At 42.9% G+C, this 22221-nt stretch overlaps 1 protein-coding gene and 1 long non-coding RNA gene across 3 annotated transcripts in view; both read right to left on the reverse strand.

The window, feature by feature from the left end:
* LOC309553501 overlaps positions 1–22221 on the reverse strand; it is a 1012307-nt gene that overhangs the window by 225031 nt on the left and 765055 nt on the right. The gene's annotated exons all lie outside the window — the stretch shown is intronic.
* The window catches only part of ARK2C (arkadia (RNF111) C-terminal like ring finger ubiquitin ligase 2C), a 156422-nt gene that overhangs the window by 19261 nt on the left and 114940 nt on the right, over positions 1–22221 (reverse strand). For both annotated transcript variants that reach the window (XM_082254684.1, XM_082254683.1), the window contains exons 3-4: positions 12194–12313; positions 1455–1584 (exon numbers count right to left, since the gene is read on the reverse strand). In XM_082254684.1, the coding sequence (XP_082110810.1) occupies positions 1455–1584; positions 12194–12313 (250 nt within the window). The remainder of the gene's footprint in view (positions 1–1454; positions 1585–12193; positions 12314–22221) is intronic.

The raw sequence follows: 22221 nt of genomic DNA on the forward strand, positions 1-22221 counted from the left end.
AATGAATCATCCACCTGATTCATTCTGGTTGGGCTACTGAGTTTAGTAAACAACAGGCAACTTTCAACAAAGTAAATTAAATATTAGTATGCTGTATTTCAGATGTACCTAATAAAAAAAGAATATATTTTACAATCTCATGTACTTATTTTTTTAGTCTTGCTCATAATAATTAAAGAAAGAATATATGCATGAAACCACTTTAAAGGCCTGTGGTCAGGAAATTGCTTGCCAGCTGCCAGTCACGAAGAAGGTGTAAATGCCCAATTTTGATGCATGTGCATCAGGCTTTAGGGTCCATTCCCAGTAGCAGTAAAAAGAGATGGTTGGCAGGTGGTTCTGACCTTCTAAACAACTTAGCTATATTGTTGAATGGAGTTAAATAGTCCAGCCAATGTGTAAACCATCAGGAACCCATGAGAGTGGTAGGAATGTGGGTGGACTGGCGCTCCAACAACATGGGGGGGGCATAGATGCTCTTCTTCATCCATCGTAAGTGTGAATCAAGCCGTAAAGGCTCAATTGATTTCAGGACAAAGTGAAAGAGTCTCTTGAAATGTCAAACCCCCACTGCTACTCACTTTCTCTATGTTCTACCCTTGCTCCATAGAAAGCCCTTTACAAAATACCTGGTGCTACCATGCATAAGAGAGCATGTGAGTATGTCAATTGCCAGGGGTGAACATTGTCACACGAGGGAGGAGGGTCATATTATCAATGCTGTGCATGCTCCGACACCCTACAACAAGGAGCTTACTCAGGGTTTGGCAGAGGGGAAGCACAGTAATATGAGTATAAGTGGGCAGTGATAGACCCTCTTTAAATCCTTCCCGCATAGTCTGCATACCAACGTTCCTTACCGCAATACTCAGGATACATTAATGACCATCCTTTCTTTGACAGCTACCAGCAGTTCACCTCTGCATCTCTGGCTTCCACTAATGACTGGTTTGTAAATATGTGACCACAATGTCAGCTATGACATAAAGTGATCACATGCCAGCTAAAGTCTTCATTCAGGAACAAAAAAGGTTTCAGCTTGCAGAGGCCACAGCAGCCTATGGAAGATAGTATGCCTCTGTTTAATACTGTAGGTGTCTTATACAATTATAGTACAAAAAAAGATTTTATTTTCATAATAATTAATTAGATATGTTCAATATAGAGAGGAAGAGCAAGAGCACATGATTTTTATTTTAAAGACTTTTATTTAAATTATATAGCTAGATAGATTAGTCATAGAGTTATAGTCAAGGTAACTGACACTGCAGATAGGCTCTAATGATCGTTAGCATCGAGACTTTCTCTGTAAAGGGCATTAGACATTTTCATGCCTCTCTCAAAACGCCAGACAGCACAACAGATACATGTTACATGAGCCCCGGTATTTGAATAGATGTGATATCCTGAAGGAAAAAACTAAAAATAAATTTGACCCAAAAAAAAGTTCTCACCATTTGCGTCAGTGACGTAGTCCTCGGGAAGTGTTGCAGTCGCGGGTTCGTTAAGTAATGCTGATAGTGCTGAGGAACAGGTCTGACCTGGAACTGTGCATGTGGCAAACCGGCATCCACACTGAGGTCCCTGAAAGAGGAATGACATTTATTTTGCATAGACAGATAGACAGACAGACAGACAGACAGATAGATAGATAGACAGATAGATAGATAGATAGATAGATAGATAGATAGATAGATAGATAGATAGATAGATAGATAGATAGATAGATAGATAGATAGATAGATAGATAGATAGATAGATAGATAGATAGATAGATAGATCTCAAGCAGTCTCTTATCATAAACACTACAGTATAATAATAAAAGTATTGGGACGCCTGCCTTTACACGCACATGAACTTTATTGGCATCCCGGTCTTAGTCCGTAGGGTTCAATATTGAGTTGGCCCACCCTTTGCAGCTATAACAGCTTCAACTCTTCTGGGAAGGCTGTCTACAAGGTTTAGGAGTGTGTCTATGGAAATGTTTGACCTTTCTTCCAGAAGCGCATTTGTGGGGGTCAGGCACTGATGTAGATGAGAAGGCCTGGCTCGCAGTCTCCGCTCTAATTCATTCCAAAGGTGTTCTATCGGGTTGAGGTCAGGACTCTGTGCAGGCCAGTCAAGTTCCTCCACCCCAAACTCACTCATCCGAGTCTTTATGGACCTTGCTTTGTGCACTGGTACGCAGTCATGTTGGAACAAGAAGGGGCCATCCGCAAACTGTTCCCATAAAGTTGGGAGCATGAAATTGTCCAAAATGTCTTGGTATGCTGACACCTTAACAGTTCCCTTCACTGGAACTAAGAGGCCAAGCCCAACCCCTGAAAAACAACCCCACACCATAATCCCCCCTCTACCAATTGATTTGGACGAGTGCACAAAGCAAGGTCCATAAAGACATTGATGAGCGAGTTTGGGGTGGAAGAACTGGCCTGCGCAGAGTCCTGACCTCAACCCAATAGAACACCTATGGGATGAATAAGAGAGGAGACTGTGAGCCAGGCATTCTTGTCCAACATCAGTGCCTGACCTCACAAATGTGCTTCTGGAAGAATGGTCAAACATTCCCATAGACACACTCCTAAACCTTTTGGACAGCCTTCCCAGAAGAGTTGAAGCTGTTATAGCTGCAAAGGGTGGGCCAACTCAATATTGAACCCTACGGACTAAGATTGGGATGCCTCTAAAGTTCATGTGTGTGTAAAGGCAGGCGTCCCAATACTTTTGGTAATATAGTGTAGATCATAAGTCTCTTTAGCAGTCACTTGTTAACACACGTTTGCGTCGTTTGGGGAGACCTCTTTGCTGCTGCAAGTCTCTTAGGAGGTTCTTAAGAAATGTGAGCTATCCCCTCTAACATGGCAGAGGTTTGTTGCACAAATAGGTTATCCCATTACTACAATTCCAGTAATCAAAATTCATGTATTCCATAAGTTTTAACTTTTCTGCCAAGCTGACTGTAACTAAGCACAATATTTAAAACTACCCCCTTGTACATTTAAAGGGGAATTCAACTCCCGTCGGAAAAAAAAAAAATAATATAGAATATAAAATTGCATACAAGCCATTTTTTAGTTTAATGTCGTTAAAAATGATCTTTCCATTTCAATCTGAAGCAGCTGTAATTTTCAAAAACTAAAAAATGACATGTAATATGGCAACCTGGAGGAGTCCTGTACACAGGTATACAGAATGTCTCCAGAAATGTCATTTTCTGCTTTTGTAGTTGGCTTACCGATTTCCTCAGAGGTCTGTACTAAGATACAAGTAAAATTCTAGGCGTCTTTTGTAATAGGAATTTCATTTTTGGTTATATACTCCCCGAAGTGTACTTTTAATGGGTTGCAGACCCTGAAGATTTCCTTATTAACCACTTAAGGACCAGGCCTATTTCTGACACTTGTTGTCTACAAGTTAAAATTCAAATTTTTTGCTAGAAAATTACTTAGAACTCCCAAACATTATATTATATATATATATTTAGCAAAGACTCTGGAGAAAAAAATGGCAGCCATTGCAATATTTGTCACACGGTATTTGCATAGTGGTCTTTCAAACGCAATTTTTTGGGAAAAAATGCACTTCACTGAATTTTAAAAAAACTAAACAGTAAAGTTAGCCCAAGTTTTGTATATTGTGAAAGATAATGTCACGCTTGAGTAAATAGAGACCTAACATGTTACAATTTAAAATTTCGCACACTTGTGGAATGGTGACAAACTAGGGTACTTAAAATCCTCCATAGACGACATTTTAAAAGATTTTAACGGTTATCAGTTTAGAGTTGCAGAGGAGGTCTTTAGCTAGAATTATTGCTATCGCTCTAAGGATCACAGCGATACCTCACATGTGTGATTTGAACACCGTTTACATTTGCGGGTGTGACTTACGTATGCGTTTTCTTTGCTGCGCGAGCACACGGGGACAGGGGCGCTTTACATTTTTTTTCCTATTTATTTATTGTTTTTCACTATTCCTTTAAAAAAAAAAAAAAAATCTGATCACTTTTAGTGCTGTCACACGCAATGTAAACATCCCTTGGGACAGTAATAAGCAGTGACAGGTACTCTTTATGGAGGGATCTGGGGTCCAAAAGACCCCAAACCCCTTCACTGCACTTAAAACTATTCAAAATGCCAAAATCGGCATATTTGAATACTGTCACTTTTTTTAAATCGGCACCCATGGCAGCTCAGAAAACAGGAAGTGACGTCGCTTCCGGGTTACTTCATCAAGGACCCGATGAAAGCTGAATCCAGCCTCGTTCCGGGCTCTGACCAGCAGGCGTACGTACTGGCTGGTTGCTCGGGTCTCCTGGTGTGACGGGAGACCCAGGCAGAGCGGTGGAAGACGGCAGGAGGGAAGGGGGGGACCTCCCCTCCCGCTCCCTGTGATAATGGGCGAGCGGCTGCTGAGAAAGCCGACCACTGGCTCTAAAAAAAGTCCAGCTTTGTTAGGGACTCCAACCAGCCGGCGGACGTGCCGGATGGTTGTTCGGGTCTCCCGGTGGGACGAGAGACCCGGTCAGAGCCGCGGAAGGTGGCAGGAGATGTGGGGGGCATCCCATACTGCTCGTTGGGATAATGACCAAGCAGGTCCCAAGCCACATCGGTTGTTATCTTCTGAAAGCCAACCCCCAGATCTAAAGAACAGTACCAGGTTGATGCTTCTAGCTGTAGGCATCACCCCAGTACAACCACTTCTTCAAGCCGATGTACAGGTACGTCGGTTTGTGGGAAGTGGTTAAAAGACCTCAAACCCCTCCACTGCACTTAAAAGTATTCAAAATGGTAAAATCTGCATTTTTGAGTACTGTCACTTTTTTAAAATCGGCGCCATTGGCAGTTGAGTAAACAGGAAGTAACGTCGTGACAAGTGACGTTGTGACATCACTTCTGGGATACTTCATCGGAGACCTGATCAAAGCTGAATCCGGCTTCATTCAGGACTCTGACTATCCAGCGTACATGCCAGCTGGTCACTCGGTGGGATGGGAGACTCGGGCAGAGTGGCGGAAGGTGGCGGGGGGGGGAGTTGGGACATCCCCTCCCGCTCCCTGTGATAATGCCTGAGTGGCTGCTGAGCCGTTGAATTCTTTTTTGGGAATGTCATATAGCAGAAAGTGAAAAATATTGGTGTTTTTTTTTGCACTTTTGTCGCTCTTTTTTTGCTTACAGCGCAAAAAATAAAAATCTCACAGGTAATCAAATAGCACCAAAAGAATATTTGTGGGGAAAAAAAAGACATAAATTTTAATTGAGTACAGCGTCGCACGACCGCACAATTGTCCGTTAAAGTAACGCAGTGCCGAATCGCAAAATAGTCATTAAGGGGGGAAATCTTCCGGTCTGAAAGTGATTAAAGAGCCATTATCTGTTGCATTGCAGGGCCCATACCAAGTTGGGACAACGTAAATTTTTTTTGGGTACAGCGTCGCACGGCTACGAAATTGTCAGTTAAAGTCACGCAGTGCCAAGTTGAAAGAAGTGGCCTGGTCATTAAGGGGGCAACTCCTTCCGGTCTTAAAGTGGTTAAAGTGGTCATTAAGGGGGTAAAACCCTCCAGTCCAGAACTGGTTAAATAAAAAATGGCAGAATTAAGCCAGAGTGCTCAAAGTTTGGAGTTCTGTAGACAGGCAGAGAAGCCGCGGTAAGTTTTGAAGAAGTGATTGTTATTGAAATTCTCCTATTGTTACGGTAAACACATGGCGCAGGGAAGCGAGAGAGCAGCTGGTGCCAGTAAATCATGTTTGAAAAACGGAAACTCCATCTGTTTTATAACAGAAGCTAAAGGCTTAATGTCATACAGAGCACATACATTTACTGTACCTTCCCCGGCTACTGGCTCCCTGCGCACTATGTTAATGAGCCCGTTTACAGCTGGGTAACCAATTAGGTGTTTCGCTAAATCATCCAAAAATATTACGATCAGAAGAATTTCTTAAAAGGAATGTATAGTCTTTTCAAGTTTTTTTTTTCAGTTCATTTTGTGTTAATAACGATGTCAATATAAAGTTTAACCAATACCCGTCCGGGGTAATTTTCACATTTTTCACATACATGTTAAAATCAACATTTTTTTGCTAGAAAATTGCATATTATTATTATTTAAAAAGTGCAATACATTGCATTATAACAAACAGTGATGAAGAAAGACAAAAAGTCCAATAGCTGGATTTTGAGCCGCTAGCACTACACCCAATTGGTAAGGGATAATACAAATGTTCACATATGCTCAAAGAATCAGTCCTCCAGATGTATTCCTCCCGTGAGATAAATAGACACTGTGAGAAAGTTCCAATAGGTCCACCACCAAGAGAAGCCACATAGACAGCCTCTTACCAGATATATATGGGTAACAGAGCCTTCAAATTAGCATAAGCCAGGCGTTCAACCGGTGGATTTCACAGATATTAACCACATCAGCCCAAACCTTACGGTATGTTCCAGGTGAAAGTAAAATAACTATCATTGCGCAGACATCATCAGGCCGTCCCTTATGATGTCAGTTATGACGAAACGCGTTGGAAGGAGCTGAGCCACACGACGCTGGTGCTGAGAACCATAGGAGGACGGCCATTTTTCTGGTTGGAAAAAAATCCACATCACATCTCTGCCACGTTTTTATGCTCTGCTTGTTCTAAGAAAATGTGAGCACCTTGTGTGCAGCTTTTCTGGTGTTTTAATAAACAATTTAAAGGATGTCTGCGCAATGATAGTTCTTTTACTTTCTCCTGGAACATACTGTGAGGTTTGGGCTGATGTGGTTAATATCTGTGAGATCCACTGATTGAACGTCTGGCTTATGCTAATTTGAAGGCTCTGTTACCCATATATATCTGGTAAGAGGGTGTCTTATGTGGCTTCTCTTGGTGGTGGACCTATTGGAACTTTCTCACAGTGTCTATTTATCTCATGGGAGGAATACTTCTGGAGCACTGTTTCTTTGAGCGCTGCTTTTTATGTGAACATCATTATTATTATTTGTTAAGGCAGAAGCCCTGGAGAATAAAATGGTAGATGTTGCACCTAGTTATGTCATATACCCCTGTTTCCCGAAAATAACACCGGGTCTTATATTCATTTTGGATACAAAACACACACTAGAGCTTATTTTCAGGGGATGTCTTATTTATTTACGGTATGTACAATGACAATCCTAAGACTCCGTTCACACTAGAAATAAATATCCTGATCCTTTAAAGCATGATAGATAGCACAGTGCTTGTGCTGTGTCATTTAGCCCTCTTTAGTTTCTAAAAAACCTGGAATAAAACAATAAAATGTTAAAAAAAAGTTCCCTCTCTCCCTGTCAGCTCAGGAGTCATCATTATGGCATTCTGTAATTCCAAAAATAAACCTTGGATAAAGTCCTTGTAAAATGATGTAATCGATTTTGTAAAAAGATTATGTAATGTGCAGTGTGTCTCCTTTTGTAACTTTATTGTGGAAAATACCTTATGTACATCGCCGCTGGGCGCTCACGTGACCCTCCGGAGCTCTACTTTCCCGCTCCGAATACTGCAGAGGGAGGGGCTGAGTTCCCTGCTGATGTAACCCCCAGCTCCAAGCACTGCAGAGGGAGGGGCCACTGACGTCAGCCGGGAGGAGAAGATCTCCAGCGGGTCACGTGAGCGTCCAGCAGCGCTGTAAATAAGGTATTTTCCACAATAAAGTTACAAAAGGAGACACAATGCACATTATATAATCTTTCTACAAAACTAATTACATGTTTTTACAAGGATTTTACTAGGGCTTATTTTTGGGGTAGGGCTTATATTGCAGCCATCCCTAAAAATCATGCTACGTCTTATTTTAGGGGTAGGGCTTATTTTCAGGGAAACAGGGTATATGGGCAGCCATTTATGCAAATGCAAATTTTCCGGGGAAAAGAAAAAAAAACACTTAAATGAATTATAGTGCACACAAATATAACATATTAACTAATAATTTAATAAAATATTAAAGATTGTCTTGCGTCAAAACAATTGGTTAAAATTGTGCAGGCCCGCAAAATGGCAGCAAACTACGGTGCGTAAAACAGTCCATAGGTGACTCTCTAAAAGCTTTTCAGTTTAGAGTTAATTGTGAATTAGGGCCCTAGAATTCTTACACTTACTCTGATGTTTGTGGCGATAACTCACATGTGTGGTGCAATCACTGGTTACTGGAGTGCATGCATTTGCAGTTTATTTTTTAATTATTTTAAATTTTTTATTTTTTTTATTATTTTTTGTTGTCATTTTCAAAAAGTTTTTTTTTTTCATTTAGTCCCAGTTCACACTACCGCGACTTGTCAGGCGACTTGTCAGCCTGACAAGTCGCGGTCCATTCTGTGCTATGGGAACCGTTCTAATAGGAGCGACTCAAGTCGCTCCGACTTAGAAAATAGTTCCTGGACTACTTCGGGGCGACATCGGAGCGACTTGCATTGACTTCAATTATGTGAAGTCCGTGCAAGTCGCGCCAAAGTCGCGGTGCACGCGACTTCACAGGTCGCCCCCGAAGTCGTGCCGCGTTAGTGTGAACAGACACTTACCGTTATTGCTATCACAAGGGGCAAACAAGCTTTGGACAAGTGACAGGTACTCTTTATGGAGACATCATGGGTCTCTTAGATCCCTGATGTCTCAACTGCCCGCCAAAGCAGCTGATCGAACTCAGATTGTGTTGGATCAGCTGTTTGCCTGGCTGTAACAGCCAGGAAAATGACAGCTCTGAAACTGGAAGTGCTGAAATTCCGTCACTTCCGGCTTGAAGTCTGAAGCTTTTCCTCTAGGAGATAAAACCTTTGCTTGAGCGAAGTCCAAGACCATGCCCAGATAATTCAGACGGACTGACGGGGTCAATGCAGACTTCTGGAAGTAGATGGTCGACCCGAACTCCTGGAGCGTTTGAACCGTGACTTTCAGATCGCCCGACAGAGTGGCACACCAGCTCGCCCTAACAGGAGATCGCTCAGATAACCGAGGACCGCAATCCCCCTTTTTGCGCAGCAGAGCCAGCACCGGGGCCAAAACCTTGGTGAAGACCAAGGGAGCAGAAGCTAGACCAAATGGGTGACTTGGGCGGACACAGGGCCATCTTTAAGGCAGGGCAAAAGGGACAGCTTCCCCAGGCCCCATTTTTGTTGTGGGGCCCAAAGCAGCTGCCCCTTGAGCCCACCTTGCCTGCAAAATAGTTAATAAGTGAATTCAGGTGGGCCCAAGAAAATTTTTGCCCAGAGTCTAATCAATATTAAAGACGGCCCTGGGTGGACAGATGTTCTTCTATCTTCTCTGTGTGAAGCCATCCTGTTTACTGCTATCCCCGGGCTCTTCAGAGGACACAGCTCGGAAATGACTGAGGGTGGTGCTGGTGGGTCCTTCCCAGTGCTGTAAAAGTAATTGGGTGGCTGTAAAGCCACCCGGATCCCTTTTGCATGCCAGCCAATCACCGGCTGAATAAACAGTACCAGGATCTGCAGCTGCAGCCGTGATCTTGGTATTAACCACTTGCTGTCGGGACATTTTAATATATAAGTTGGACAGAAAGTGACTGAAAAAGTACTTTTGCGCTATCCATATATGTCATACACCAACAAGAAATCAAAAAATGAATGCCAGAAACATATACCACTTAAAGTGTTTGTTACCCCAACATTTCATATTCCTGATATGTGCCTGCTGTACCATGTACTTGTATGAGAAAGTCTCCTGTTCTCTTTGTATTGCTTCCTTTATGTGAAATCCCTGGTGTTGCCGCCAGTCCCTCTGCTTTCCTATTTAAAACTGACCACACTAAGCAGGAGAGCGCAGCGTGGTTAGTTTCCTACCTATGCTGCAAACACAGCCTGCTCTCCTCCAATGATCAGACTTGTCCTGACACCCCCCCCCCACTGCACAGCCATTCACTGGGAAGCTCAGTGTGCTACTGCTTCTCCTCCCCCAGCTCTTATGCAGAGGGGAACAGAGGGAATGTGATACTTGCAAAAAAAGGAAAAACTTATGAAGTTTTTTTTTTTTATATACATACAAAAAATGTTTTTCACTTAATTTCTATTTTAAACTGAATGGGTCGTTTCACTAGGTGATCGTTTACAATCACTTTAATCTCTGGAAGATTTTACCCCCCTTCATGACAGGACATTTTTTTCTATTCAGCACTGCGCTATTTTAACTGCTGATCATGCGACACTGTACCCAAAGGAAAGTTATATCATTTTATTTCACACAAATAGAGCTTTCTTTACGTGGTATTTGATCACCACTGGGTTTTTTTCATGTTTTGCAATATAAACGAAAAAAGACTGAACATTTTGAAAAAAAAAAAACAATATTTTTTACCTTCTGCTATAAAACATATCCAATAAAACAAATCAAATATCTTCATAAATGTTGATCAAAATGTATTCTGCTACAAGTTTTTGATTAAAAAAAAAAAAAAAAATCACAATAACTGTATATATATATATATATATATATATATTTTTTTTTTTTCTAAGGAGTGAGGAAAGAGTAAATGAGTAAGATTGAGAGAAAGGACGAGAGCTGTGGAAAGAAAAAGGAAGACAAAATGACAAAAAAAAGGGGGGGGGGGGAGGAGGGGGTAAGGACGATACGATTTGATCGGAAACTCAGAGAATCAAGTTTCCTATCTTAGATTTCTGTAATACCTGTATATTATTATATATAATAATATATTGATATATATGAATATATATATATAATAACTGTATATTGATTGGTTTACGTGAAAATTATAGCGCCTACAGACTAGGGGATATATACTGGAATTTGAATTCTTTATTTCTTTTTTTTTATACTACGAATAGTCAGTGAATTATAACAAGACTGCGATATTACAGCGGACAATCTGACACTGACTGACGCTGGGGGGGAATGGACTAACTGTCACTGATATCACCAGTGCCGTTATTACAGTGATCAGTGCTAAAACAATATGCACTGTCACTGTACTAATGACACTTTTTACTAATGATCTCTCAGTTTCTCATCCCTGCATTGCGGGAAGTCATTAGGTGGATAATGTGCAGCTATAATAAAAGTGTCATCAAATATCCAGATGTATATTATAGAAATAATAACACAGAGTCTCCTTCCTAATTTGCACTACTGCAACAAATACCAAGCTAAAGTTTAAAGTTTTGGGGAGATCTCCCTTTATTTCCTGTCCCAAGGACTTAGCAGCGAGTAAAAGGAGATCTCTCCAAAGCAAGGGGACAGTCTTTCTTAGAGAGATGTCATTGGAATTTCTGCTCATCTCCCGTTGCTGTTGTGACAACTCAAAAATGTGGCTTTCCCATCACTGATGCAGGGACAGTGGTGTCAGCCTCTTGTAATACTCTGCACTGGGGATCGGAGAAGGAGCCAATCGGTTGTGCTCATGTGCTAACAAGGCACATGCTGATAGGAGAACAGAGTTGAGTGACATAGAGATGAGCTAATAAGTCTGCTGCTTCTCCTTTCACTGTCCAGTCACAGGCTGGGGGAAGGACAAGACTCTTTGTGTGTTCCTTAACTGCAGAAATAATTACGGTCCCTTGTCCTTGTCTCCTGTCCTGGCTGACTGGAGACAAGGACAATGTACCCGAGGTATTACAATAGGAGCTATTGACAGAAATAGGAATCTTTGGCAGGTAAAACAGCTTACTTCTATGTATCTCAGTCATCTGTGTATTTTACTGTTTGCCTGGAATTCAGCTCTAAAGTAGATTTATAGGCAAATTCTTTTTTTTTTTTTTTTTTCATTTTGGATAGAGCAAGGGAGGGTTATAACCCCGGTCAGATTTTTTCCCCCCCCCCCCATTGTAGAGATTTCCCTTCACTTCCTGTCCCATAGCCAAAACAGGAAGTGTGAGAAAATCCCTGCAAATTAAGGGAAATCCTGGCGGACCTCCAGGTCTCCAGAACTAGTGTCCCCCTTGGAAGATTTCCCCTCTTTTACTTTTCTGGGGACAACCCAAAAATTGGAGTCTTCTTTTTACTTTCACTTTCAATGATGATGGTAAACTGGACAAATAGAGAGGATGAATCTTCCTAACGGGGGGCACAGACAGCAATAATAACTGATAGGGGTTCTAAACCATCTCCATTCTAACCAAAACTAAAAAAAAAAGTGTTGCCTTTAGTTGTACTTAACTCTGCTAAGTTCAGATGTTTGTAATATTTTTTCGTCAGGAATATCCACTTACCAGTCTGTCCCTTCAGCCAAGTACCGGGACCCCAAAGGTTGTGGCATCTGCACTTGTTGGTTGAAGTCGAAGCCTGGACGTAACCGATGCGGATGGACAGACATTCGCTCCTGAGTCCGCCTACAGAACCAAACCAACTTTTACAGAAAGCTCATAGGTATAGAAAAAATAAAAACAAGACTCAATGCATTATTCAAATCAAAGCCACTCTTATACAGGTCACATAGGCACCAGTTTATTGACGATGTAACACACTTTGCTGTTCGATTAGATAAACCTTTCTCAACTAGGGTTCCTCCAGAAGTTGATAGTGGCTCCTTGCGCAATGACTGATTTCTTCTTTTCAGATACGCAACCCCTGACAGCAATCAGCTGACTATTTGTAAGGGGGCATTCTTCACACAGACCACCAGTGTAAAGAGCATTCGTCCCAATAAAAACCAAGGCCCTTCTCCAAAGGCCACCAATGTAAGGAGCATTCTACTCAATGATAACTAGTGTAAGGCACATTATGCCTAACAGCCACCAGAATGCTCCTCACCTGGTGGTCAGTAGAGAAGGGACCAATTAGTTCGACCAACTAATTTGTCCCTTCTCTACTGACCACCAGGGTGAGGGGCATTCTACTCAATGATAACTAGTGTAAGGCGCCTTATGCTTAACAGCCACCAGTGTAGTTACTTAGTTAGGGGGAGGTTTGTCTGGTTGAAAAAAATACACAAATCCATCTAGTTCGACCAACTAATTGGTCCCTTCTCTACTGACCACCAGGGTGAAGGGCATTCTTCTCAATGGCCACCAATGAAATGAGGCTCTTCTTGCACTGACTACCAATGTAAAACAGCCTTTCTCTACTGACCACTAATGTAAGGATCATTCTTCTCAATGATCACAAGTGTAAAGAGCATTCTGCTTCATGAACACCAGTTGGTAAGTTTGAATAAAGACACCAGTCCTTCCAGTTAAACATGTGTGGGTGCGTGTGAAATACAAATGCCCCTTATCCCTGTATACTGTGTTTTCTAGGATGCCTAAGAGTATTTTGAAACTAGCTATACTTCCGTCTGACACCACCGATTGTGAAAGGGAGTTCCACATCCTTACCGCCCTGACAGTGAAAAACTCCCTGTGCAGTTTAGGGTTAAACTGGTTCTCCTCCAATTTCATTGCATGGCCCCGTGTCTTCTTATACTCTCAAAGACTGAATAACTTACTCCCTAAGCTAGAATCACCATTAAGGTATTTGTATATTGCTATCTTATCTCCTCTCAAGCATCTCTTATTCAGGGAGAATAAGTTTAATGTTTGTAGTCGTTCCTCATAACTAGGGTCCTCCAGGCCCCCTTTAGCTTGGTCGCCCTTCTCTGGGCTCTCTCTCTTTCCAGCACATTCTTCCTGAGGATTAGTGACCAGATGGGTCAACTTGCACCTGGATCAGGATATATATATATTTTTTTATGGTTATAACCACTTTAAGATCGTCTTTGTACATTCCGTAAATAAATAAGACATCCCCTGAAAATAAGCCCTAGTGTGTTTTTTGTAGCCAAAATTAATATAAGACCTGGTCATATTTTCGGGGAAACACGGGTATGTACTAATGCTAGCAGCATGAGGATTAAAAATAATCAATGTTGAATACTTCCTGGAATCCATCTGCCCCTTAGCTTAGGTATGCATGCAGGAGAGAGTGCTTAGCTGAGAGAACCCTTCCTCCCCTCCTGAAGACTGCTGGGAAGTATGACGTCATTTGGCAAGAAACCAGAAAGTAATTGAAGAAATGTAAAAAAAAAAAAAAAGTTTAAAACAAGTAAATACTGTGTGATATCCTTCCCTATCTATGTACTAATGCTAGCAGCAGGAGGATTAAAAATAATCACTGTTAATTACATCCTGGAATTCATCTGCCCTTAGCTTAGGCATGCATGCGGGAGAGAGTGCTTATCAGAGAAAACCCTTCCTCCCCTCCTGAAGACTGCTGGGATGTATGACATAATTTGCCTAGGCAAAAAAACAGGAAGTATCTGAAGAAATGGATAAAAAAGGTTTAAAACAAGTAAATATGATATACTTTCCTATCTATGTCCTATCTATGTACAGCATGAGGATTGAAAAAATTCTATTTTGATTTGGAGATTGAAGTTCCACTTTAAAGTATAACTAACTGCTTTTTTTTTTTTTTTTGTTTACATTTGGATAGAGTGGAGAGGGATTAGAAGCCCTGTCAGTTTTTATTGCTGTCTAAGGAGTTCCCCCCTCTCTATTTGTCCGGTTTACCATTATCATTAAAAGTGAAAGTAAAAGAATATCCCAAATTTTGGGTTGTCCCCAGAAAAGTAATAGAGGGGAAATCTTGCAATGGGGGCACTAGTTCTGCTGACCTGGGGGGCTCCCCAAGGAATTCCCTTAATTTGAAGGGATTTTATTTCACTTCCTGTTTGGCTATGGGACAGGAAGTGAAGTGAAATCTCCGCAATGGCAAAAAAAAAAAAAAAGAAACAGGGGTTTTAATTCTCCTTTGCTCTATCCGAAATTATAAAAAAAAAAAAAAAATTGCCCATAGTTCTACTTTTTATGCACAAAATACAGCACATGGGGTAACTCACCAAAACGGGTAAGTCTGAAGGGGCCTTAATGTTATCAAATTTTATTTCTACTTTATGTTCAGTGATGGATAGGAAGCCATCATCAGACCCTACATAAATTATTGTCCTCTGCTGTCTGATGTCTGCATTTCTAAGGTTGCAGCACTTTATGACGTTCTAATAAACCTTTATTGCCTTTCACGTCATCATTAACCCCCCCCCCCAGGTTATGAGATATTAAATCCTGATCTCTTCCAAAGCCTCAAGGATTGTCCTGATCTAGGTAGACCCAGAACCAGTATAAATTCCATTATTTCCTTTGACCTAAAAATCTTCCTTTAAGTTTTCATTAAAGGGAATGTAAACCCAGACGACTGCTTCCTATTCGCTCCCTCTGGTCTCTAAAATATACTACTAAAAGCAATTTGTTCTATCAGTTTGATAGGTGCCCAAAGAGCCTCTTGATCCTGCCAAAAATTTTGTGAGCTGCAAATTTTTTGTGCTGTACTCTTTGGCCCCATTCACACCTCAGCGTTCAGTTGCCAGAACGCTGGAGGGGGAAAAAAAAATGAATTATCCTCTATGTAGTTGTTTCACATTTCCTCTACAAGTCACCTGAAGCCAAACGCCTGAAGCTCAAAAAAGTTCTGAAGCTTCTTTGTAGCTTGGATCGGGCTGATTGGTATGGTTTTGGAGCATTTTTCGTTCCATAGAAATACATGGAAACGCTTGATTTGCGTGTTTTTGCCTGTTTTAGCACATTTTGTTGTGCATTTTTCTGCTCAAATGGATTATTTAAATAAAAAGAAATAATAATAATGAATACATAAATAGTAAATAAAATACATAAACAAATATTAATAATTGGAAACATATAAATATTAAATAAACAATAAATAATAATACAAAAAATAAATAAAATAACCCTATCCCTAATTTTAACCCCTAATAATAACACCAATATTAATTCCTAACCCCTAACACTAATATTAACCCCTAACTCCTAACCCTAATATTAATACCTAACTCCTAACCCTAATATTAACCCCTAACTCCTAACCCTAATATTAACCCCTAACTCCTAACCCTAATATTAATACCTAACTCCTAACCCTAATATTAACCCCTAACTCCTAACCCTAATATTAACCCCTAACTCCTAACCCTAATATTAATACCTAACTCCTAACCCTAATATTAACCCCTAACTCCTAACTCCAACATTAACCCCTAACTCCTAACCCCAATATTAACCCCTAACTCTTAACCCTAATATTAACCCCTAACTTCTAACCCCAATATTAACTGCTAACACTAATATTAACCCCTAACCCCAATCCTAACCTAAAAAAAGAAATAATAATAATAATAATAATAATGAAGTAAATAATAATAATAAGTGAAATAAATAAATTAATTAACCCCTAATCCTAACCATAAACTTTAACCCCTAACCCTTTACAAAAAAAAAGTAAAAAAAATGAATAAATAAATAATTAATAAAAGTGGATAAAAAGCTAAAAATTCATAGCAACAATGCAACACATGAGATTTTTCTCTATTGGCTAATTATAAAAAAAAAAAAAACAAAGCTCAAAAACGCTTTAAAATGCTGTACTAAGATGCTAAAAAATGGCCATACAAAAGCTTTTTAAAAAAAAACGCTCAAAAAAATTCTCAAAAACGCGATGCTCAGGTGTGAATATTGTTACACCATTACTAGTTAGCTAGAGGTGGGAAGAGGGGGAGGTGCTCCTGTCCTGGGTAACAATGTTACTCCTCCATAGGTACAGTACAGTGAGCGAGCTTTGTCATCCTAGGACAGGCAGTCTGTTCCTAGCACAACAACCAGATTGAAAAAAAAAAATATATATAAAATGTTAACAAAAAAAAAAATAAATAAATAAAAATAATATAGATATATATATCTCTATATATCTATATATGTATATATATATATAGATATATATATATATGTATATATATATATACAGTGGGTACGGAAAGTATTCAGACCCCCTTAAATGTTTCACTCTTTGTTATATTGCAGCCATTTGCTAAAATCATTTAGGTTCATTCTTCTTCCTCATGAATGTACACATAGCACCCCATACTGACAGAAAAACACAGAATTGTTGACATTGTTGCAGATTTATTAAAAAAGAAAAACTGAAATATCACATGGTCCTAAGTATTCAGACCCTTTGCTCAGTATTTAGTAGAAGCCCCCTTTTGATCTAATACAGCCAGGAGTCTTTTTGGGAAAGATGCAACAAGTCTTTCACACCTGGATTTGGGGATCCTCTGCCATTCCTCCTTGCAGATCCTCTCCAGTTCTGTCAGGTTGGATGGTAAACGTTGGTGGACAGCCATTTTTAGGTCTCTCCAGAGATGCTCAATTGGGTTTAAGTCAGGGCTCTGGCTGGGCCATTCAAGAACAGTCACGGAGTTGTTGTGAAGCCACTCCTTCGTTATTTTAGCTGTGTGCTTAGGGTCATTGTCTTGTTGGAAGGTAAACCTTCGGCCCAGTCTGAGGTCCAGAGCACTCTGGAGAAGGTTTTTGTCCAGGATATCTGTGTACTTGGCCGCATTCATCTTTCCCTCGATTGCAACCAGTCGTCCTGTCCCTGCAGCTGAAAAACACCCCCACAGCATGATGCTGCCACCACCATGCTTCACTGTTGGGACTGTATTGGACAGGTGATGAGCAGTGCCTGGTTTTCTCCACACATACCGCTTAGAATTAAGGCCAAAAAGTTCTATTTTGGTCTCATCAGACCAGAGAATCTTATTTCTCACCATCTTGGAGTCCTTCAGGTGTTTTTTAGCAAACTCCATGCGGGCTTTCATGTGTCTTACACTGAGGAGAGGCTTCCATCGGGCCACTCTGCCATAAAGCCCCGACTGGTGGAGGGCTGCAGTGATGGTTGACTTTCTACAACTTTCTCCCATCTTCTGACTGCATCTCTGGAGCTCAGCCACAGTGATCTTTGGGTTCTTCTTTACCTCTCTCACCAAGGCTCTTCTCCCCCGATAGCTCAGTTTGGCCGGACGGCCAGCTCTAGGAAGGCTTCTGGTCATCCCAAACGTCTTCCATTTGAGGATTATGGAGGTCACTGTGCTCTTAGGAACCTTAAGTGCAGCAGAAATCTTTTTGTAACCTTGGCCAGATCTGTGCCTTGCCACAATTCTGTCTCTGAGCTCTTCAGGCAGTTCCTTTGACTTCATGATTCTCATTTGCTCTGACATGCATTGTGATCTGGAAGGTCTTATATAGACAGGTGTGTGGCTTTCCTAATCAAGTCCAATCAGTATAATCAAACACAGCTGGACTCAAATGAAGGTGTAGAACGATCTCAAGGATGATCAGAAGAAATGGAAAGCACCTGAGTTAAATATATGAGTGTCACAGCAAAGGGTCTGAATACTTAGGACCATGTGATATTTCAGTTTTTCTTTTTTAATAAATCTGCAACAATGTCAACAATTCTGTGTTTTTCTGTCAGTATGGGGTGCTATGTGTACATTCATGAGGAAGAAGAATGAACTTAAATGATTTTAGCAAATGGCTGCAATATAACAAAGAGTGAAAAATTTAAGGGGGTCTGAATACTTTCCGTACCCACTGTATATATATATATATATATATATATATATATATATATATATATATATATATAGATATATATATATATAACTCTTTATACTATTTTATTTTACAGTTAAAAATGTACGAACCCTTACATCACAGTCCTCCCTTACATCAGGGTCCCCCATTAGAGTCCCCCCTTCCCCCAGCAGAGTTCCCTCTTATATCAGAGAAAATAAAATCTAGCAGCAATATTGTTTGTAGATCCCTGCCTTAGATAAATGCAACTCGCAACCTTGATATTTCATTGAAAATATTTTGTGGACATGGAGTACTACACACACCTTGGGGAGTATTTATAAAAAAAAAAAAATGACACTGCATCCGCCAGTAGTGTGTAAATTTGACAAGCCCGCTGTCGGTGGTCACATGGAAATGATCCATCACTTCCATACAACCCTGTTATTACAGATCCCACCCACCCCCCCACCATGTATCCCAGCTGTACCCCCCCCCACCATGTATCCCAGCTGTACCCCCCATGTATCCCAGCTGTACCCCCACCACGTATCTCAGCTGTACCCCCCCACCATGTATCCCAGCTGTACCCCCCCCCACACTATATGTCCCAGATGTACCCCCCCACCATGTATCCTAGCTGTACCCCCCCACCATGTATCCCAGCTGTACCCCCCCCACCATGTATCCCAGCTGTACCCCCCACCATGTATCCCAGCTGTACCCCCCACCATATATCCCAGCTGTACCCCCCCACCATGTATCCCAGCTGTACCCCCCACCATGTATCCCAGCTGTACCCCCCCACCATGTATCCCAGCTGTACCCCCCCACCATGTATCCCAGCTGTACCCCCCCATGTATCCCAGCTGTACCCCCACCACGTATCTCAGCTGTACCCCCCCACCATGTATCCCAGCTGTACCCCCCACCATGTATCCCAGCTGTACCCCCCCATGTATCCCAGCTGTACCCCCCACCACGTATCTCAGCTGTACCCCCCCACCATGTATCCCAGCTGTACCCCCCCCCACTATATGTCCCAGATTTACCCCCCCACCATGTATCCTAGCTGTACCCCCCCCCCACCATGTATCCCAGCTGTACCCCCCCCACCATGTATCCCAGCTGTACCCCCCACCATGTATCCCAGCTGTACCCCCCACCATGTATCCCAGCTGTACCCCCCACCATGTATCCCAGCTGTACCCCCCACCATGTATCCCAGCTGTACCCCCCCACCATGTATCCCAGCTGTACCCCCCACCATGTATCCCAGCTGTACCCCCCCACCATGTATCCCAGCTGTACCCCCCCATGTATCCCAGCTGTACCCCCACCACGTATCTCAGCTGTACCCCCCCACCATGTATCCCAGCTGTACCCCCCACCATGTATCCCAGCTGTACCCCCCCATGTATCCCAGCTGTACCCCCCACCATGTATCTCAGCTGTACCCCCCCCACCATGTATCCCAGCTGTACCCCCCCCCCCACTATATGTCCCAGATGTACCCCCCCACCATGTATCCTAGCTGTACCCCCCCACCATGTATCCCAGATGTACCCCCCCTCACCATGTATCCTAGCTGTACCCCCCCACCATGTATCCCAGCTGTACCCCCCCACCATGTATCCCAGCTGTACCCCCCACCATGTATCCCAGCTGTACCCCCCCCACCATGTATCCCAGCTGTACCCCCCACCATGTATCCCAGCTGTACCCCCCCACTATATGTCCCAGATGTACCCCCACCATGTTTCCTAGCTGTACCCCCCCACCATGTATCCCAGCTGTACCCCCCCCCCACTATATGTCCCAGATGTACCCCCCCACCATGTTTCCTAGCTGTACCCCCCACCATATATCCCAGCTGTACCCCCCAACCATGTATCCCAGCTGTACCCCCCCCACCATGTATCCCAGCTGTACCCCCCCCCCATGTATCCCAGCTGTATGCCCCCCACCATGTATCCCAGCTGTACCCCCCACCATGTATCCCAGCTGTACCCCCCCCACCATGTATCCCAGCTGTATCCCCCCCCCACCATGTATCCCAGTTGTACCCCCCACCATGTATCCCAGCTGTATCCCCCCCCCCACCATATATCCCAGCTGTATGCCCCCCACCATGTATCCCAGCTGTACCCCCCACCATGTATCCCAGCTGTATCCCCCCACCATGTATCCCAGCTGTACCCCCCACCATGTATCCCAGCTGTATCCCCCCCCACCATATATCCCAGCTGTATGCCCCCCACCATGTATCCCAGCTGTACCCCCCCCCCCACCATATATCCCAGCTGTACCCCCCCACCATGTATCCCAGCTGTACCCCCCACCATGTATCCCAGCTGTACCCCCCCACCATGTATCCCAGCTGTACCCCCTCCACCATGTATCCCAGCTGTACCCCCCCCCCCCACCATGTATCCCAGCTGTACCCCCCACCACGTATCCCAGGTGTACCCCCACCATGTATCCCAGGTGTACATGCCCATTGGTGGACCCGGGACTATCATGGTGGGTGGAGTCTTCCTGTAAAACTTTGCTTCCGGGTCCTGGTGTCACTTCCCCAGCCCCCACATACACGGTGTACAAATGTAAATGCACACATCGGGTGTGCCTATGCATGAGAACATCAGTTGTGCTACACATGTTACATATCACTGTGCACACCAGAGTAAAAGCAATAATTCATGGTAAAGGCCCCTTCCACCCAGGCGGCCCGCTCGGCGGACTCTGCTTTGCTCAGCTGAGGATCGCTCCGCTAATCCCTGCTGAGCAGGCGGATGACAGGTCCGTGTCCGCTCATTGTGCAGAGCAGACACGAACACACAGTCCTGCTCTCCTCTATGGGGAAATCGGGTGAAAACGAACCGCCTGTCTGTTTTCACCCGATCTTATCCGATCATTTCCTCCAGACGGATGGAAAATAGGGTCACTATCCTCCTGCCTTTGGCAGTCAGGATCTTATCAGACCACTATTTTATTCCCTAGGGTGTCTGCTACCTTTGAAAAAGTCCAGAGGGCCGCAACACGTCAGATGAGCGTGGTTCACTGACGTCATCACGCTGGGCAGGCCCATGATGACACTGTGGGGTCTTTCTGGCACACGTCAACACAATTAAATCTGTTTTTTTTTTTTGCAGTACAAAATAAAAAAAAAGTATTGTATGGGTGAATTTGCATCGCATTTGGGACCAAAATTCGCACAGGACCCTTTTTCTGGGTCCGCACCAGAATCGGATCGCATTGGGTGTTCACACCTATGCGGCTTGATTCCTGTCCAAACTCACAGTTCGCACTGCGATATGCGAACTGATCTGGGGGTGTCGTTAATTTTGTATTGACACCCCCAGCGATTCGCATGTGGCAGTGTGAACTGCCTGCGAGTTGAGTGCGACGCGGGAACCCGCAGTGGATTCCCAGGGTTCTCACATCGTATATATGTGAACCGGCACTTACTCTCAATCCATAGTTTTACTCTATTGGTTGCTTTTGGTTTTTTTTTGTTTTTTTTTTAAGGTTACCTAATTATTTTTATTTTCTCTGTCTCATTTTTTTCTTTTCCTTTTCTTCCTGATTAATATATATGCGGCTGTAACCAAAGCACGGCTCTGTCCATTTCCTGAGCCGATATACAAAGCAGGATAGAGATATACACGCTTCACAGATAATCAGGGGCTGACTGGCAACTTGCGGCCCAGGGGGCAAGTACAGACCAGATCCCCATGGTGCAGCGACTCGGCCCCCCCCCCCCACTCCTTCTCTTCTCAGCCTCCTCCTGACCCCCATTCCAAGTTGAAGCTCTGCTCTAGGTACTCTCTACTCAC

This window comes from Pelophylax lessonae, assembly GCF_965119305.1.
Source record: "Pelophylax lessonae genome assembly, chromosome: 1".
Lineage (NCBI taxonomy): Eukaryota > Metazoa > Chordata > Amphibia > Anura > Ranidae > Pelophylax > Pelophylax lessonae.